The 20,539-nt window shown below is 53.4% G+C and overlaps 1 protein-coding gene across 1 annotated transcript; it reads right to left on the reverse strand.

Annotated features, from left to right (window-relative positions):
• Positions 1-11,652: 11,652 nt before the first annotated feature.
• On the reverse strand, positions 11,653-13,263 carry LOC110546683 (uncharacterized). Its single transcript, XM_021633676.2, has 5 exons — positions 12,984-13,263; positions 12,760-12,895; positions 12,552-12,675; positions 12,343-12,467; positions 11,653-12,256 (listed from the first exon to the last, which is right to left on the reverse strand). Exons 2-5 carry the CDS (start codon positions 12,812-12,814, stop codon positions 12,051-12,053), a joined length of 510 nt encoding a protein of 169 aa, XP_021489351.1. The 5' UTR covers positions 12,815-12,895; positions 12,984-13,263; the 3' UTR covers positions 11,653-12,050.
• Between the last annotated feature and the right edge of the window lie 7,276 nt (positions 13,264-20,539).

Consider the following 20,539-nt stretch of genomic DNA (forward strand, 5'->3'; position numbering starts at 1 on the left):
TTTCCCTGGACTTCCACACAGTCTCTTCCCGCTATCACCTCCTCCTCCTGAGCTTGGGTCTGCAGCTCCAAGAGGCTTCCCCACTGGTGGGCTCTACAGGGGCCCACACCTGCTTGTCCTCTTTGTGTCTAGGCATAGGTTAAGAACCCTCAGATGTGAGTGAAGACCCCAAATGGTCCTATTCTGCCGATGGATTGTGCTAGATGCTCCCATAAAGGACTTCAGCATGGAAAAGCTGATACTCAGACCCTATAGAGGTAGTCAACAAACAAGAGCTGCCCAGCATGGTCCCTCCAGCTATTATTCCTGGGGCACAAAGGGGTGTCCTTGCATGCTTCTTTGCCCCAAACTTGGCCTTTCAGAGAGCCTCCCTCCCACCCTATCCCTGTCTCATCCTGTAGCAAACAGGGGTAATTGCGGGAGACACAGGCCACATGCCTTAGACCCATTTACACTTAATTCAGCACAAGGAGCTTCCTGGGCCTTTGATGTCGCCAGGACCTGTGGCCTTTGGTGCTTTGTGGGCTGTAAGGCAGGAAGCTGGGGGCTTGGGGGCAGAGAAGCAGCCTGTTCACCCCTCTGTAGCCCACTCCTGTCTAAGTACAGGCTATCAGAGCTCTTGGGCACACCCCCTACTCCTGGAGCATGGGCTTGCCTGTGGCTTCCTGAGCTCTGCTCACAGGAGAGTTAAGAGGGGGAACCCCAAGAAAGTAACAGGTGAGGTTCCTCTGCGCCTTACAATGCTTAGCATTGCTGAGGTCCAGTATCCTCATAATGAGTACACAGAGTGGCTTCCAGGAATCCCCAGGGTACCCTAAGACCAGAGGACGGTTAAGTGGAAGCAGGAAAGATTTAACAACCAGCTACTGAGATTGGGTCAGAGCTCAGTCAGCAAGGACAGTTTTTGGGGTATCTTTCTGACTCCCCAACCATCCACCAGGATCTCTCCTCAGCCCCACACAGTGGGTGGGGATCAGGCAGTAGGTCACTGAGGGCTAGGCAGTAGAGAATCATCTTAGGAGGGAATCATGAAACGGGGTCTTCAGCCCCTAGAGCCCGTGGTCTCTGGCTGTGGGAACTATGGGGCAGAAGACTTGGGACCCTTCTGTGGATTGAGCCTGTGGTACCCTGTGTGCTTCCCAGAGTGGGGAGCTCAGAAGGAGGGCTGGAGCACGCCTGGGTGGCCAGGAGCCCAGCAGGAGCAGTGGCGCTAAGGCAACCTGTGGTATGGCGCGTGCTTGGAGGCCAATGCTGTGAACTCCACACTAGGGGTGCTGGGCCCTGCTGGTCAAGACAAGCTGTCCCTGCATGCATGTGACCCCAGGGCCATGGGGGTGTGGGCATCCTGCTGAGGACACAGCAAGGCTGGGAATAGAGCCCAGAGCCAGGATCCTGTGCCCTGACCACTGTAGCTGGTGTATCCCCAGAAGGTATCCCACAGACCCTGCCCCCAACCAGGGGCTTCATGGGGCCTGGGAGTCGAGACAGCTGTTTGTCTCCCCACATTCCAGGCATAGGGTCAAGCGTTTGGGGGAGGCCATTTTTCTTAGAAATGTCATTTGAAAATAAACACTTTGCCTGCACTGCTGTGATTTCCTCTGATCCTGTGGAGAGGGGCGGGTGGGGACCAGCGAACAGCAATTGCCCAGGTGGCTGGAGGCTCTTCCGGGCCAGCATGGCCTCTGACCTTCCTGAGCAGGCCACACCACACCCTCTGGGCTAGTGTCTTCCTCAACCAGATGGCTCTGGCAGCTGGGCATCCCCCTCCTGCCCCATTTGTCACTGGAAGAAAGGCCTGCTTTGCCTGGCCATGGGTTCCAGGAGGCGGACCTTTGCTCATAAGTCATTCATAGCTACCGCTCTATGTACAGAGGGTCTTTATTCCAAAAGAAGGGCTGTGTAGAGTTTCTGGGGTCTAAAGGAGCTCACACCCCTTCCCTACTCACTGGATAGTGCAATCCCTCCCTGCACACCTGGGGTTTGGGACCTGCACTCACCCTTTCTCTTCTCAAGTCCAGTGTGCAGGACTTTATAGCCTCCATTTTAACCCTGCAGCCAGAACTCTAGATATATTGAGACCTTGACTATATGTCCCTCCAGCCCTCTAAGTCCTCTTTCAGGGCACTGCGATTCTGTCTCCTCTTAGACAGAAGCCAGCCCGTCCTTCCCATCCCACTGTGGTTCTGATCCATGATGGTCACAGCCATCTCACAACACCTCTTCTTTTTTCCCTACCTGGCGTTCAGCACCCAGAATATCCCAGAGGCACTTGTGAAAGCTTCTGAGCAACAGATTGGGGTATATACTTGGGGAGGGTACCTCTGCAGCCTGAGGGCTGGGAGCTTTGATGGTAGCTGTCAGAAACATCTGGAAGCTGGGCTAGCATTGCCCCCACCACTCTGTATGCACCTTCTCTTCTACAGCTTCAATATCTTTGAGGGAAATCAGTGTCCCCTTTCTGGGGACTTCCTTGACTGCCAGCACTGTGTGGCAATGAGACATTTCCTTTGCCTGTTCCAACCACGGGTTTAACAGGACAGGAATGGAGGAAACTCTCATTTCCATTGTGCCCTGATTCTCACAGGGCCCCCAGAAGTAGGAGTAGGACTGTGTTTCCTGAGGGTGACAAGGGGAAAGGGGGGAGGGAGTCTGGAATTGGGGCCCTGGAGTTAGAACTTGAGAAGCCATCTGAAAGAGAGCACCTTGAAACCCTGGTCCCCCAGGAAGGATTCGTGTACTATAGAAAAGAAGGTTGCTCTTCCCAGTGAAGGTACCAAGCCTGGCATGTGCTCCCTGCTCTCAAAAGCTCCTGGTTACCTCTCCCAGAGAGGTTGTGGAGTATGGCAAGGACAGCAATGTAGGGCCCACTCACGACACTGAGGGGCACTCGTGCCCTGCCTAAGTTTGCATCATGACCCACTGCCTGTCCAGTGGATCAGGCCTTTGTCCTGTTTGAGTTCTGCGGTCAGTGTCCTAGGACTTTGCCCTTTTCAATTCTGCTTGCATTGCCTGACTAGGGAGGGATTGTGGGCTGGGTTTCTATTGACCCTAGCAGTGGGACCATTTTACCTTCTAGAAAGTTCCTCCTGTTTCTCTATGCTCCATAGCTGGTCCCCAGGAACCATCTTTTGGCTGCCTCGTGAATCTTAGGGACCACTGGTTATCTGTATGTGTGTGGCATCAGAAGGTTGGATGGGCCTCTTAGACAGTTTCTTCTTCTTTCGAATGAAGTACATGGCTGGTATGCCAGACTTATCACCTAAGACCCTTTTATGAGAGGCTTATCCAACTGTGTCCAGTATGACAACTTGCCTTGCTTCTGTGTTCTGGTGGTGGGAATCCAATAGCCAGAGCACCCTCTTTCTGGCACAGAAGGCTGCCATTGCCCTACATTCTCATCTCCAGAGCTTCTGTGGTGTCCCTAGCTAGTGCTCTCACCCGTAGCACCCTAAGTAACTTTCCGGAAGTCTTCTGTGAGTGGGGATGCCCAGTCTGGAATGGAGATCTCAAGGCTTCTTTTCCCTGCATGGACCTTTTCACTAGGTCATGCTGTGCTGTGGGAGCTGCCTGATCTTGCCTGTACACTCAGTTTTAAAATTTTAAAATAGGACCAGAATGTAACTCAGTTGATAGAATGCTTGCCTAGCATGCACCAAGTCCTGGATTCAGTCCTCAACACCACGTAAACCGGATATGGAAGTGCATGCCTGTCATCTCAGCATGCACAACATGTAATCTCACAGATATGGAGGTAGAGGCAGGAGGATTAGGAGTTCAAGGTCATCTTCAGCCACCTAGTGAGTTCATGGCTAGCCTGGGTACATGAGACTGTCTCAAAAAATAAAAATAAATAAATAAGAACACATCTGTGCTAGAGTAGGAAGGTGAGAGCTTGGGGAGTTAAAGAAAAATAAAACCAGGAAATATGGCTCATACTCCATGGACTGGTGACTATCAGGGTTCATCAATTGGAGGCAAGGGCTGGTGGGAAGCATGTGGCCTTCTGACACAGTCTCTCTTTTCTGGATCTTTTCCCAGAGGCACCCTATTTACCCCTTCCCTATTTTCTGCAAGTTTCCTGCATGGAATGGGGACAGTGTGCTTAAAGAACAATGGTGATCTCCTATCACTGTCTAGCCTCCTTCCCTGGCTCCAGGAAAGCTAAGAGTCCTTACACTCATCCCCATCTCAATGAACACTAGCCCTGACTGCACCCACTGAGGGTTATGAGAGTCTGGGCCCCTTAGTCGGCCATTTTGAAAGTGCCATTCTGATGGAAGGATGGGTTTTCCTCTCTGGAGGTGGGGACATCAAGCTGAATCATAAGGACCGTCTCCTTGTTAATAACACTAGCCACCAGCATGCTGACTGTTCGCTGACATACCCAGATTAGGGTTTGGAAGCTATCATAGAGCCCATCTGGCAGATGTGAACATACACCCTTCTTAATACACCAGGGCCATGGAAAGAAAGGCCTCAGATATAAATAAGGCATGTGTTCATGGACTCACAGGCCTCTATGAAGGGAGCACACAGACTCCTAGTTTCACAGGGGTCCTTTTAGCCAACTGCCCCAAGGGACAGGCCCATCAATCATACTCGGAGATTGGTGGTCAAGGACCTGCTTGCCAGTCTCTCTCTAGACCCACCTAGGCTCCCACCAGAAGCCTCACTGAGATGGGTTGGCAGTACTTCCGGCTGGGTAAGAGATCTTGGAGGACTTCTCTCTTGGAGGACTACCCTTCCATGCCTACTGAGGCCAGGTAGATAGAGACAGGGACTTCTTCCAGCCCACAGCCTTTTGATTACCCAACGAGATTATCCTGAGGCCTCCCTAAGCAGGTGGGGGTAGAAGGTTTGAAGTCCCTTTTCCTGGAGACTTCACCAGTTCCCAGGTGAAGATGTTATGAGCATCTACCTTGACTTGAACATAATGGAAACTCTTAATCTTTTTATGTTGGGCTCTTTCCACATCTGCCAAGTTTTAGCCCACATATCTCTGATGTCAGTCCCACCCTCACCCCGATCCTGTATAGGTTGCCCACCTAAATCATAGACCACAAGCAGTCATAGTTAGGCACTTGAATGATGGAGCCTCCTAATAGGGTGCCTGGGACTCTCAGGCACCCAGGGGAAGTCTAGGGAGCTAGTAGAGCTAACAGCCTCGTGCGGAGACTGCTCTGCAGCTGCACCCCCTCCAGCAGGTACAAACACATAGGAGGGGGAGCCGAAGGTTGCATAAAGCCCTACAGCCTGGCCTTGACTCCCTCAGCCCCCTCAGCCCCCTCTGGCCCTGTGCCCGCTGGGAAAACAGCTTTTTATCTCAGCTGCTTCTCATGAACTGCAAACAGCCACGTGGCCCATGGGGGCCTCTCTTGGCACACATGTACTCTGCCCCACGACCGGGAGAGGGAGGCCATTCACCCTCTAGTAGGGGACAATGTTGCCTCTGGTGAGGGGAGGGGTTCATGGCAGGGCAGAGCCAGGTTACAGCTCTCACAAACAGAGACCACTCCACGGGGAGGGAAGGGGGAGGGATGTGAAAGGACAGGGGTTGTATCCAAGACCTGCTCCTAGGGAATGGTTGTTGGAATCGAAAGCCAGCCAATGGGAGTTAGAATTTAGTTACAGTTGGTAGGTTCCTTGCTATTGGCCCCAGAGGGCTCTTCCTCCTAGTTTGTTACAGCCAGCTCCATCTCCCTCCATGCCTTTCACCTTCATTGCTCCTCTCCATTTTGCCTTTCCAATCTGGCCCCACTCAAATATGTTATGACTCTTTAAAAGCTTCTGGATATAGCTCACTGGTGATGGAGGCCACTGGACATGGAACTATGGAGTAGGCAGGACAGAGGGCATCTGAATCTCCTCCTTCCCAGCTCTCTTGCTCCTCAGCCAGCAGGGCTGCTCTGGCACAAGGACCCTGCTGCCTTTCAGGGAACCCCAGTGTATCTATACCTCCCTATGAAAGTATCCTAGCTTCAGGTAAGCCAGGGATCACTCTTTGCCCAGGCTGACTCTTCCCATCCTGATCCCAGAGGACCCTTGAGAAAGGCACAGCAAATCAGAACCCCAACAGGAAGCTCCCATGATGGTGGGAGCAGTAGTGGCCTAGCATACAAAGATGAAACCAGTCTGCTCAGCTGTCCTGGGCTACGAGCTCTGTGGGAAACGCACCTACTCCTGCTGTTGGCCACCACTTTTGGGACTGTAGCCTCTCTGGGGTGGAGTGGCCCCCTTCTGGATCCATTATCCAAATGGACACTGGGAATCAAGAACTTCAGCTCCTCCCTGGCTGTTAGCCTCTTGGAGGGATAAGCAGGGTTCTGGTCATCAGAAAGGTCCTTCTGACTTCCCTGAAGGCACATCCTGCTCTAAGGACAATGACAAAGCCAGGTGGGCAGGGATGGTCATCATAATGATTTTTCTGGCTATTCTTTGACCAGTGGCCACCCTGCAAGAGGAGAGTCTACAAGGCTGGCTCACGTAACAGCCTCCGCTCTGGGCAGTACTTTTGACTCCATAACCATAGGCACAGGCTGCTGGCCTCTGTGGCCCCAGGGCCCCAAGCTCCTTTCCAGTGGGTGAAGGAGGTAGAAGCCACACACCCTCTGGCCAGGGATGCCTGGAGGGAAAGAACTGTCCCAGGAACTCCGAGGTGGGTGAAAGAGTAGGAGGCACCAGGATGTTATAGTGCAGACTCCACCCCCCCCCCAAGACCCTAACAGTGGGCCAGTGTGTGGGCTGAGTGAGGTGGGGGCCCAGGCGGGGTCTTGTCCCGCTCCATAAACCCTGGCCAGCCGGGAAGCTGCAGGCATGGTGGTGTTGACACAGGAGTGAAGTCACCAGCAGCCAATGGGGAGCCTGTTGAGGGCTCTGTGTACACCTCCCTTAGTCCCATGGGCTCCTCCATGCACACGCACAACCTGAATGCCACCTGAATAAACCAATCTTTCCTAGCCTTTCATGGGGCCCCACTGTTCCCCTAAGCCCCATCCCTTGCAGCACTACCCTGAGCTCTCCCAGACTCATGTTTTAAGCCTATTTTTCTTCAGATATATGGACCCTAGAGTCTGACACCAGGACACCAGGCACCGTAACCCTACAAGTCACTCTCTTGTTCTCTGTCACCTTACCTAGTCAGCAATGCACCCCGTGGTCACTCCTGGGAGTCTTCTCCCATCTGTCACCTGGCCTGGAGACCTGATGCATGTCTTCAGTGCTGGCTGTACACTCTGTCAAGTGCTTTGAACATGCCCGGAAAGGTTCGCCTGTTCTCAGGCCTCTCACTATCCTTTCATTTCTTCCCCCAGAAAGACTGGGAGTCCAGGCTTTATCATCAAATATCTTCTCCCAGATGGGGTGCCCACAAGGCCCTGACTCTGACTCTCCATGCCTCTGTACTGCCTCTTTCCCTGGCTCAAGGTGAAGGCTTTTACCAAGCCCTTTCTCTCCCTTACTGTGATACCTTTCTCATGTGACCCCAGCTCCCTGGGACCACCATTCAGGTAAAAGATATCTGCAGAGCCCAGGCTGACCTCTCCATGGACCTGCTGCCAGCCTCTCCCTGCGGTCTTCACGGTGTCCCTTCCTTGGCGACATCCCTCTTGCACCTATAGCTGGTTTGGGGGTTTGGCATGTGCTCATCTCAGAGGTGTCACACATAGGGAGGGGGTAGGAGCATCCTGTACTTGGCGCCTGTGCTTGTTCATGGGTCCAGCCTCCACCTCACACTGCTCCCCACGGCCCGGCTGCCCGCCCGCTGTCTTGCCAGGTGTGGTGTGATGGAGCTGGGCTCCCTGAGGACAGGGAGCACAGTGTCTGCTTTATTTGCAGGCTCGCGCTGACAAGGAACAGAATACCCACAGTGACTGCTTCCAGGAAACGGCTGTGGGCGGGTGGGAGCCTGAGGGAGAGCAGGCCCCTTCCCAGCAAGCCTTTGCAGGTGGGCTTCCAGGAAGGGCCCCCGCCGGCTCCCCTCAGCCCTGGAAAGGGGCCAACAATGTCACCAGGAGAGGGGGGAGGAGGAGAAAGGAAAGGAGAGGAGAGGGGAGGAAAGGAAAAGAAAGGAAAGGAAAGAGGGTGGGTAGCTCTGCTGAGCTAGCCTGGCTATAACAGGCTGAGGGGAGGCTAGAGCTGACCACAGCTCCTTCCAGAACCTTCTGTTCTCCTTTCTGGAGATTCACACAATCTTAGGGAAGGCCTTAGGTTTTCATGCTCCTGTGGGCGCACGAGAGCACACACACACACACACACACACACACACACACACACACACACGCATGCACGCACGCACACGAAGGTATGCACACAAATGATAAGTCTTCTGTGGAGAAGCTGGGGTCATGCTGGTAGAAGGACAGTCTTTGAGCCCAGCCTCTGGTTCTGGTCAAGTGCTGGTCTGCATGGGTGAAGAGAACAACATACAAAGTCTTTAGATTGGACTTTGGCTTTGTAGCTTCTCTGGTAAGGAGACCCTTCTCTCAGAGTTTAGCTAGAGGGAGGCCAACCTCTGCAGCCCCGTGCCATGTTTGAGATTCTGCAGGGTATGCTGCAGTCAGACCCGCAGCCCCCGGGGCCTAAGAGGCCTCCTTCTCTGCACAGTATTGGAATGTTTTCTACTCAGTAGGATAGCAGATATCCTGACTGCGGGCCCTCCCCCATGTCCACAATTCCTGCCTGAAACATGCTCTTGGGTTACTCAGTTCAACCTGACATGAAACCACAGACGTCCAGCACAGTCAGTCTCAAGGATACACTTTCCTGGAGACATACAGCCCCCACAGAAAATCCTGAAAAAGGACAGGACCCTTGCTTCAGCCTCAAAACCAGCCACTGGTCAACTGGCCAGCACACAGACCCTACCACGTAGAATGGGGTATACGTGAGGCTGTGTGACCCTCAGACACTCCGACATATACTGACCCACAGCACATGGGTCCCCATGGACAAACCTTGAGTTATCACTGTGGCCATAACACCACATGTGATAAGGACTTTCCCTAATGGGCTACTTCAGTCTTTGTCCAACCTAAACTTGTCCCTGAAACATATCTGGGGAGGGGGGTTGGGTGTGTGAGGACCCCTGTAGCTCTGTGCCTGCAGGGTTGGGGGTTGTGCTGGGGACCCTGGGCCCCATGAAGATTTGAAACATCTCCTCCCAGGCTGTGCAGCATGGAGCAGCCAGCCCCTCCCCACCCTCCCCACTACCCACCCTGGCTGGGTTTGGGGATGAAATTCAAGCCCCTGTTAGCTTCTCAGCGCGGGGAGGGGGGGTGGTTGAAAGTGCCTTTGGGTGGCAGGCTTGGAGCCTGTCTAGCAGCCCTCTCTAAGCCCCTTTTCTAAAAAGCAGGAAATCGGGTTGGGCTAAAGGTAAACACATTCCAAACTGTGGGCTGATGGAGGGGCTGTGCTGGCTGGGGAGGTGGGGGGCTGGGGGGCTGGGCCACCTCTGTTTTCCCAGCCCCCACCCCTGGGCGAGGTTCTTGAGGCCCAAGACCCACAGGCACACCTGTTTGCAGAGCTATGGTGATTTGGGGGCATCTAGCCCCCACCAGTCTACATCTTGAGGTCCTTCCCCCACATATCCACCCAGTCCTCTTGTGGGGGGGGCTCTTGGGTACGACTCCAGATACCAGCTTTAGAACCCTCTGCATTAAATAAAAAAGATGTGGGTAAACCCAGGGTAGGCCCTGCCTGGTGACACCCTCACCATCTGTGACATTCACAGGAGTGGTACGTGGAGGCATCCGCCATGGACTGGTGAGAGAGGGCAGGAAGGAGCAATTCCTCCATTGCCACACTGGCACCCTCATCTCCACAAATTCATCTTAGCACGGGGATGTGTGGTTCTAGTACCCTAACCGTCAAAGCCTGGGTAAAGCTCTTTTTTTAGCATGCCAGGTTCTCCAAGTGATCAGGAAAGCAGGGTCCAGAGGAGGTAGCTCAAGTCATTCCTGAACCCCGCTTTCACTCTGTGATTGTAGTTCTATGTCTCTAGATAGACTCTAGGTCTTCTTAAGTGCCCTTACCCCAAATCTTCAACATCCATCCCCTGGGCTACCTGTAGGGTCTACCTGCTATTCTAACCATCTCTTGTAAGGCAGCCTTTAGCTTCTGAGCCTGGCTTTTGCTGGGTAGGATGGTCAGATATTTGTCATAAAGGCTGTGTGTACATACCCCCCCCCCAACCCATGACAAGTAACAGGTGGCTTCTTTGTCACTAGGGAAAGTAACTTCTAGTGGGATCAGGAAGATGGGCATGATCTGACCCGCAGAGTTTGAAATCCTTTATGGAGGTGATCAGAGAAGCCCTCACATGTAATTGTGCCTGCCCAGTGGGTACCTAAGGTTTCTTTTCTAGCACAGAGAGACCACAAAGGTCCCCTTCCCAGAAAAAAAAAAAATCTGAGGGCAAAATGATGATGAGAAAAAGGGTTGTGGAGGGTCCAGAAGAGAGACCAGGCATGTGGTGGGGGTGGGGAGGAGCTGGCCCACTGCCCAGAGAGGGTATGGGGTGGAGAGGGTGGGTGTTCCTGACAGTCAGTCCTGTCTGGTCTTTGTCAGCGGGAGGAGATTTTCTTGACTGTTTTAAGCACTGGGACTGGGGGAGGGGGATGAAGGCCAAGGACCCCAGTCTCATTTTTAAGAGCTTGCTCTTCAAGTCCCTTCCCAGTATCTGCGCAGCTAGCAGAAGGCCTGGAGATGGGGAGGGGGTGTCAGCGCAGCCAGTTGCTGTCTCTACGAGGACACTCATCACCAACTCATGGGGTGTTTTGCATGCACCCTGTGATGCAAGACCCCGGTGACAGCCCTCCAGCTACCTGTCTTTCTCTCTGGCCTCCCTAACCTCCTTTGGGTACCCACTGTGCCCTGAGTTCTACACTAGTTACGCTCAGACCCATGCATGTTCCCGTCCCTCTGCTGTGGCCCTCCCGCTCCTACCCACCGCAGAGAGCAAGGGGAAAGTACCCCTGCATGTAGCTCCAGCCCAGAGCTCAGCATATGTAGTGGAGGGAGGCCCAGACGCAACCCTGGGTCTCTTCAGTGACAGTGGCCTACCCAGCCTCAAGTATGGCCTCCTACCCCTTTTGAGCCCCACTGCATGTCAGGTTCACTTTATAACCTACATTATGCCTCAGGGTTGGTGACTAGTGTTGAGGACTTAGGGATCCATCCAGGCAGGACTGGGCAGCAGTGTGGAATCTGGAGGTTTCTGGTTGGGCCCACCACCTTTCTCATTGCTCAGGATGCCCTTCAACCCTGCCCTCCACCCCCCACACCCGTATTTAGGGGTCCACTTCACAGTCCTTCCTCTGTCTCCACATGGCACTCTGCTAGTCTCCATTTGTAAGTCTTCTCCTTCACTCCTTATGGACCATTTCATATTCATAGGCCCCGTCCATATCATCACTTCTTGGCATCTCATGAACCCCCTCCCTGTGTGCCATTCCATGTGCCCCCATCTCAGTGTCCCATTCTTCTTCATAAGCCCCTCCTATTATTCTTCATTCCATCCCAGAGGCTCTCCCCATTTCATAATCCCCCTCTTTCTGGGTGCTGTACCCAATCCCTTTTATCCCCCTCCCTCATTTCTCTTCTCTACCCCCCAACTCCCCTGAAGTGAGGCGCATCATGATTCAAGACTGAGACCAATGACTGTAACTGTATTTATTGATGGACCCAGGACCTCTGGTGAGGCCCTGGTGGGGGAGGGGCAAAGGATGAAGTAGGGCATGTTGAACACTTTATGATGGAACTGCTTCCAGACTAGGCGAGGGGAAGGCGAGGCCTCAAGCACTCGGCCACACCCAGTTGCCCCCCAGACTGAAGTGGATGACAGGTAGGCACTGGGGCAGCGTAGCCAAAGGGGCCCCCACACTCGCTGCATACATTCACCATTCACGCGGAGAGACTCAAGGCTATGTCCGTAACTCCAAACCAGTGCAATCGACTTAGTGCAAATTCAAAAGGGGCGAAGGGGGAAACAGAGTCACGGATGCTTTGAGTCTCTCAAGCAAAGGAAAAAAGACACAAAAGAAAAGAAAGATAGGTTACAGGAAAGGATGAAGAAGAAAAAGACAGGAGGGAGATGATGATGATGGTGCCATCCCTGGATAGAGGCTTGGCTCCGGGATGGTGTGGGTGGTGGTCTCCCGGGTGAGGCAGAGTTGGCCATGAAGATGGAATCTCAGGGGTGGGTGGGTGCTGTGGGTCTGCTTTTTCAAGATGTTGACACCGTCTGTTCTTTCAGCTTCACCTGCAAAAAAAGAGAAGAGACAAATGGGTGGGGGCCAGAAGGGAGGGGTGGGCTTGGCGAGCCTCCAGAAGGGTGCCCTGGCTTACCTTCGAGCCGATTCCTGAGGCAGGTAGTGTAGTGGTTCCGAGTACAGAGTATTCTTGATTCAGAACGAGACGGACTTAAAGTCCCCGGATTCAAAGGCCCAGACATGAGCTGGGTAGCACCATTTCTGTTGGGGGGGGGGGGAGAGAATGAGACCTCTGGGCTTGGCAGCCTGCCATGCCCCACCCTCATGGGGCAGAAGAGTCCTTACCTTTCATCTTGAGGGTTCAAGGTAGGGGGAGAAGGATCCAGAGAGCAGCAGAGATGTGTTAGCTCTTCGGGAAAAGTAAAAGAACAGACGGCTTCTGTTGGCAGTGTCGCCAGCCCATGGTGTTCTGCAAAAGACAGAATCTGGGGTGAGTGGGTGGGCAGCTAAATGGTTGAGTGGGGTGGACCCCTGTGGCAGAGAGTATGCTCACCAGGAAGGCTGGATGACCGTCCTTCTGTCCTCTCCATCACACCGGACCATGTCATGTCTTTCTATCATGTTGACCACACCTGCCATCCTGGCCTTCAAGTGGCTGGCGGGCGCATCCACCTTTGTTGGAGACCTGGCTGTGGGGAGAAAAGAAGACACGAGTTAAGTGGACCTGGGCGTGAGGTCCACTTAACTGGGTAACCACAGGCGGGAAGGACAACTTACCCAAAGTCTCCAATCCGAGCTCTCAGAGGCACCGATCACTGCTCCGTCGCCGCCCGCGAGGCCCTCCTTGGCCACGGACTCTGGAGGCCAGTGCCTCGCTGGCTCACCACCCCAGCTGCTTTACCTCGCTCTACCTGCACCCCATCCTCCCTCCTTAGAAAACTCACTCATTCTGCCTCGCCTGCCTCGCCTTATCTGGCTTCATCCTGTGCCCTTGACTCCCCTGGAAAAGTCTGTCTGTCATGCCAGACCCAGGGGCTAGGCGGTTAGGGCATACAGTGCACCAAGTCCACTGTGGGCCCTTTCCGCGCCAGTCCCTGGGCCGCAGTGCCGCGTGGGAATGGTGTGTCTGCAGGCTGGACCCACTGCAGCCTCCTTGCTGTAAAATCCCTCTGGAGTCCAACACCTGCAGCTCCCACTCCTCTCCTGGTGACAACCTGCTATCTTGCCCGCGCACTGCCCTTCTTTCTCACTCTCCGGCCCTCAAAGCTCTGGCAAAGGCCTCAGAAGACCCTGCCAGAGCCACTCTTGAACCTGCTTCTAAATGAATTACGGTGGGGTGTGGTGGCGGCTGGGGACCCATCTGTGTCTTCTGACCTGTTTGACCCCAGCCTGGAATGCTTCTGTACTTGCTGGATCCCATGGTCTCTGCCACTGTCTCCAAGGGCTCCTATCACCTCCCTGGAGTCAGCAGCCTCAGTCTTTACTGGCAGCCCTACACCCTCTTCTTCCTGCCCTAAATGCTCTTTCCACTCCGGGGTGGCCAATGGTCCCCCAGCCCTGTTCTGTCTCGGCTCCCCCCGAGACGATGTCTCCTTTGCTAACTGCCCTGCCTCTCATGTGCCACTCTGCTGGGAGGCCAGCCGCTTCTTCTCATGGACCTTGCTCTCTAAACCTTCTTCTGGAAGGTCAGTGCAGCGAAGCCCAGAGAGAAGAAGAAGACTCACCTGCCCAGCAGACGGCGGTCCTCACCTGCCCACTGCTGCCAGCTACACCTTCACTGCCCAGGTCTGGGGTCGAACCCTCCCAGCAGCTCCCCTTTATCCGACCAGCCGCCACGTCCTGTAACCAAAAGTAACCGGGATGAATGCCTGGCTCCCCCTTCCTCTCCAACCCTAGCTCAGGCCCTTCAGCACCCAAACCGATGTCTTCCAGGCTCTGCCATTCCTGGGAGTCACACCATCCTCCTCCCAGGCTCCCAGGTCCTGTTGCCTCTGCTCTGCCTGAGCTAGCCCCTCTGCCCTTCACCACTCCTGCCAGACTCCAGATGCCGAGGTGCTCCTCGGCCCCACACCACTCTCCTCCAGCGCCCCCATCTTCCCCAGTTTCCCCCGAAACCCCCCACCCCCACCCACCCACCCCCCTCCCGCACCCGGTACTTCGGGCCCCCTAGCCCGGGCTTTTTCTAACTGGGGTGGCTCCGCCCAGAATTCCCGCCCCTCCTCTGTCAGCCAATCAGTGCAAGGCCCCGCCGGGGCCCCCGGAGGGCCCACCTCTACCCTGGATCGTTCCAGCGCACGTTCGCCTCACCCCGCACCCGCACCCGTCCTGAAATTCTCCAAAGACGGTTTCACCACAATTCCCACTTTGGAATCCCTTAGACAGGGCCTGGCATTGTCCCCAGATATCTTCCTTGGGGGTGAGAACTTACAGCCCCCTAGCCCGCTGGTGTCCCTTCGTGGAACAGGGGTGCACCGGCGCCGTGCCGTGCTGGAGCTGCTCATCACTCGGCTTGTACGGTGCCTGTATGACAGAAATACAGGGCGGGGGTCTCACACTGCCTCAGGGAGTACGTACAGCCTACCAGGGGCCAACCCTCAGTTTTCGTTCCTGTCTACTTGACTGACCGTTTCTGGCTATGGTGGCTTCAACAAGGTAGCTCATTTTGGGGATCCTCACCATCTCTTTCCTGGCCACTCGGTTTGCCGGTACTCTCTGGTGATGAGTCCTTATTAGCAACCTCACAGTCTCGCTTTGCTCTACCCAGCCAGTCAGGGGCACAATACGGTCCTCCTGTGGAGGTACCATTATCAGTGATGGAATGAGGACGGGGAGACACCCAGACAGCTGGGGTGCACCATTGCTGTTAGACTCTGTTGAGGGTTTGGAGGCTCTAACCCACAAGGTCAGCACCCACAAGTCAGGGATATTGGAGGCTCCAGAGAGTAGGGCCGCCCTAGATGGAAGTGACTGTAACTTCAGTTGTGAGGAGGACCCCAGGGCTGACCTTCATGACCATTTGGCAGGGCTTCAGGTATGTGGGGTGCAATAGTGCTCCGACAGATCCTCAGCCCAGTTCTGCATGTCAGCCAAGTCCTCATTTCTGACTCTTGTGTGGATGACCCCCATTTTTTCTCTGTGAAGAGCCCTGGTCATCGCCATGAATGGACCCCAAATTATGATACGGACACACCAAACTTGCCCCCCACCTCAGTTATCTTGCCACTGCAATGTCTTGTGTTGTCACCTCACGATTGTGGATGAGTGCTTAAACAAGTGCTCTTTTTCAGAGATTTGTATGGAAGATGCAAAAGAAGGACCCCAGAAACCCTTCTATGCTAGGCATTAAAAGCCAGAGCCGGTCCCATAAGTATCCCAGCCTCTGATGAACCTCAAGAATCCTGGTAGCACCCGAAGAGCAAAGGCTGAGGGCTGGCCGCCACAAGTGAGCCGTTCGCTGGCTAGGTAGCAGTTCGCCGCCACGGCACACTGCCCCACCCCTTCCCATCGCTTCAAACCAAGCTGAACCCCGGCTTCTCCTAGCCTCGATATACAGCCTGCAACTTCTCGCTACGGTTCCTGCGCGACCTGGGACAATGCCGTGGCTGGACCCCAGCCTATGCTTTCACCACTATCGGGGGTTCCGCGTGTGAGACTCGTGGCAACGTTTGTGTCCCCCACTCATAACCAATTCCATTGCAGCGCAGGGATTAGGCAAATCTGGCTACTTTGAGGGGTCCCAAGACCGAAGGGGACCACTCCGTAAGTGCACAAATGTCTGACCCCCCCATGTTGAACTTGGGTTACTTGGATTTTGTCGCAGGCGAACCCCAACCTTTGCCGCGTCTGCCTAGCAATGTGTAGAACTGTACTGCCACCGCGCGGCAAAGCCTGTCTCTCTCACTATAGCCAATACTGCGCTGTGTAAGCCGATCGTGAAGGGCGCGAGACCGAAGGGAACTACCCAAGAAATGTGTGTGTCTTACCATCCCATGGCCCTCATGAATCACTGAATGCGAGTCCTGAGTGATCTAGGCCACTGGCACAGGTGAAGCCCAACATTGGTCGCAACTGTGATGAAATGTGCAATACTCTTTTGTTTGTTACCGCGGACAACCTCGGTCTTACCAACCACCACCGATTCCGTGCTGTGTAGGGAATGAGCCAAGTTCTGTGGTTTCAGGGTGCAGGGAAACCACTCCAGAGGTGCACACACTTTATTACCCCCCAGGAACCACATCAGGGTGGATGAGACCCCAAACATTGCTGGGAATGAATTCTCCCGTCCCCCAAGTCGGTCGCATTTGCGCTACGATATATAGGATTATGCTGCCACCGCGTGGCAGCGTCCGTTCCTCGTTCCTCGGTGCACACACCGGCTTCTACGCCTTCTGAGTGAGCCCCGCTGGTTGGTTTTGGGGTTCAGAGACCAAAGGGACCCCTCCAGTGATGCAAGTGTTCCACCCTCTTATGACCCTTATCGCTGAGGCATCGGGACCTCGGACATTACCGCGGGCGAACCCCAGCTTTAGCCCTTGGACCTTGCCATGTGCAAACCCCAACCAAACCCCAACTTTGGTCGCCTCTAGGCTGCAGTGTTTAAGACAAGACTGTCACCAGTGCGGCAGTTTGGGTCTTTCCATTCACAATGGCTTCCGTGCTATCTGATATCAAATGAGATGCACTGATTTATGGGATCCGAGACCGAAGGTGAGACCCTTCCAGAATTGCGCAAGTGTCGTGCCTTCTGCTGTGTAGTGGCTCTCAGAGACAGTGCAACAGGTGAAACCCAACATTTGCTGCCTATAGGCTGCACCGTGTGTGAGATTATGCTGCCACAAAACTGGCAACTTTGGGGTCCCGCCACCCCTGAACTGATTTGGGGTTCAGCTGGTACCCGAAGTGTGAGGCAGGGTTCTGCAGCTCCCGAGCTGGTGGCTGAGCTGCAGGATAAGTAGAAAGCACAGTTCAGAACTGTTGGTTGTTGTGCTCCGGGAATCATTAGCACCTGAACTAGCCAATTAGCATCTCAAAGCCCAAGCTTTCTCGCTGAGAAAGTCTTAAGGTGACGCGGGCTGGGGTGAAGTGTTCCGGTTAAGTGCTTCCGTGGAGACACCAGATGCCAGTGCACAGGTTTAAGATTTGCGGAGTGGCATTATGAAGGTCGGCATTAGGATACCTGCAACATGTTCCAGGATCACCACACGTGGTAGATTTGCCTTGATTTCCACACCATAGCGTTGATGTCCTCGGGGGCCCTACATGTCAGATGCCTGGGATAGCACATAAGAAAGTTCTATCAAGAACTATCGAAAACCCCTGGCCTCACGAAGCCCATGCCCGTGGGGGTCACAAATGCTGCTGTGAATGAACCCCAATTTCAGTTGCAGTCGCTTCACGGTTGCTATGTCTGAAACTTCACTGCCACCGTGCGGCAACCGCGGTCTTAACACACAACCGATTTCTTTACCGGCAGTGAGCCGCGCTTGTTGGTTTGGGGGTCTGAGACCACGGGGACCAGCTAGAAATGCATGTGTCCGGCCCTCCTAATGACTTTTGTGACCCACTGAGGTACTGGACCCGGATGACCCAAGACATTGCCGCGCGTGAATCCTAATCGCGGAGGTCTTCAGGTTTAGAACGAGGGTTCGTGCTGCCACCACCTGGCAACTTTAGTCAGCGCACAGCTGATTGAGCGAACACCCAAAAATAGAGCATGGTCTCCTTGCAGAATCCCCATGCCTACTGGAAGCTCATATGTGTGTGGGGTGCCCCTTTGGGTCCTGGGCGAAAGTGTCTCGTACATCACCCCCAGGACCCGAAAATCAAATCCTTTTTTTCTCGCGAACCTTTTCCTTTTTTGTGATTCAGGAATTGTAGGCAGTAACTGTCTTCTTCGCATTACCCAGGCTCCAGGCAGAGCCTAGTGCTCTCTGATCATCAATTGCTGCACAGAACATATATTCATCATGGCACCATGGCCCTTTACCCTCTGCCGTGCTCCTCCTGGTATCGTCAGACTTCTTTGGGGTTGACCGTATAACCTCCAACCATTGATGTGGTGGAGGTTTTGACTCAGAGAGCAGGAAGACTCCCTTGGGCTGAGCTCCTAATGGTGGATTTGTATTTCTATAGGATAGAACTAGAGCCAGATACAAGCTAGACATGCCTTTGTCAATTCGGGGACTGCTAGGGCTTGCACAATGAGTGCAATGTTCTTCGGGGGGGCTCGTGGGATGAAGTCTAGTTGGTTCTGGCCATAGTAGTAGTGTGTGAGGTTAAGAACTAGGTGATGTCTAGCAGCTCATGGATAATCAAACCTAACTAAAGCATGTTATGTTAATGGGGGACGGTACCCCATGGGAGCCTAGTCTGAGCCCTGTTGTTGGTCATGGAACTTGGTTAGGTAGTGGAAAGAGCCCAGTTTGCTCGAAGAAGGAGTCAGGTTTCTTCTTACTAACTCTCCTAGAGGATGACGACACAGAGGACATTCTGGGGACCCTCATTCTCTTCTAGTTCATGGCTATCACTTAGGTCCTAACCTCATACAATGAGCCCCCTCAGTTGGGAACCAGCTTCCATTGTCCCCTTCTGTATACTGTCTCCATACAGAACTAACCCCTACAATGTGTCTCTCAGACCACTGTGAGCACAGTGCTGCCATGTAGCATCAGGGCAGAGTGTTGTCACTGAAACAATAACATGGATATGGTCCTGGCATTTGGACACATACATGAGCATATCACAAGTGACCTGGATGAGAGAAGGGTACAGACGAGTCATATAGGTGGGACATGAGTAGAGTTGTCACCTAAACAGGGCATGAACATAGAAGTCCATGCCTTCACCTCCTGAGTGTTCGGTTACAGGTGTGCACCTCCATGATTCTGCTTCTCAGAACACAAATTTCTTAATGTTTATTATAGCTCCTGGTCGACTAGCCTGGCTAAGATTAACCTGGAGGTGGGAGAGTATGGTGGTTTGAATAAGAATGTCCCCCATAGGTTCGTAGTTTTGACTGTGTGGTTACCAGGAGCGCCACCATTTGAAACAACAAGGAGGTATATAGCCTTGTTGTTGGAGGAAGTTTGTCACTGCGCTTTGAGGTTTCAAGGGCCCAGGCCAGGCCCATTGGCTCTCTCTTCCTGCTACCTATGGGTCCGGATATGGTAGAAGAAAACTGTGAGCAAGTCCTAAATACATGCTTTTTTTTTTTTTTTTTTTTTTAAATAAGAGTTGCCATGGTCATACTGTTTCTTCACAGCAGTAGAGCACTGACTAAAATAGAGAGCAACAGCAAACTGCGTCAGAGGGTGTTTTCTGGATGCTTGCTACGGCACCATGTGTGTGGTATTAACCTCTAACCAGCCCATTATCTCAGGTTTGCCCGGCAGCTGGTGTAAATGCTGAGCTGACTGTATTGCAGCTTTCTCACTAAAGGTGCCAGCTTGCCTTGACAACCCCTCACCCTTCTTTTGGAGTATGTGTGGGTATCTTGAGATTTCCCAAGTTATCACTGACTGGGACTTAAAAACTAGAAATTTATTCTAGCACAGCTCTGGAGACCACAAATCCAAGATCAAGGCATCTCTCCAAAGGCTTCACGGGACCATCCTTCCTGCTCCTTCCAAGCTCTGGAGACCCTAGGGGACCTTAACTTGTGCCCACATCCACCAAGTCTCTTCTTCTTTTCTATGGAAGCTTCCCCTGTTTTTCTATGTCTGTGTCCTAACTTTCTCTTCTGATTGCTACAGATGCCATCATCAGATCTAGGGCAGAGTGGACCAGAAAGATCAGTGAGTTACACCTGCATAGATTTAATGTTCAGCTGAAGACAGACCTGAACTGGGGGAACATCTTAATGCAATCCAAAATGGCAAGGGACAGACAAAAGTTTGACTGTCTACTTGCACATGCCCTTGTAATGTCCACATGGCCTGTGTCCTCTCCTACATCTTGCCATCTCCTTTCTGGCTTGTTGGCCTCAGAACCTGAGCAGCGGACTCTCATAGATAGCTAAGCACCATGGCTCCTTTGTTTCTGGTTTGACCCATGAGCACTGTGCCCTGTTCTGCAGCCATCATGGGCATCTCTGGATGAATCCTGGCAGGCATATTGGGTCTCCTACAACAGAGTGGGTAGACACAAGGCATGCTATCTAGTCCCAAAAGAGGATTCTGGAGAGATGGGGATGGAGAGAAAAGAGGGAGCTGAACATGTCTGGGGGGCTCTTCTCTGTGGCCCCTGGATATGTGGTTCATCTAGTTTTTGCAATCACAGCTTTGAGGCCATCATATATTGGTATTTCCACTGCTTTGGCAATCTTGGCTGCTTTC

This window comes from Meriones unguiculatus, chromosome 1 (genome assembly GCF_030254825.1).
Source record: "Meriones unguiculatus strain TT.TT164.6M chromosome 1, Bangor_MerUng_6.1, whole genome shotgun sequence".
Classification (NCBI taxonomy): domain Eukaryota; kingdom Metazoa; phylum Chordata; class Mammalia; order Rodentia; family Muridae; genus Meriones; species Meriones unguiculatus.

What these genes read in the sequence shown, in the direction of transcription:
- LOC110546683 (XM_021633676.2), bottom strand. Translation starts at nt 12,814, where the DNA reads ATGACATGGTCCGGTGTGATGGAGAGGACAGAAGGACGGTCATCCAGC. An exon ending in TTGAACCCTCAAGATGAAAG is followed by an intron (nt 12,468 to 12,551) that starts GTAAGGACTCTT and finishes CCCCCCCAACAG; the next exon opens with AAATGGTGCTACCCAGCTCA. An exon ending in CCTCAGGAATCGGCTCGAAG is followed by an intron (nt 12,257 to 12,342) that starts GTAAGCCAGGGC and finishes CTTTTTTTGCAG; the next exon opens with GTGAAGCTGAAAGAACAGAC.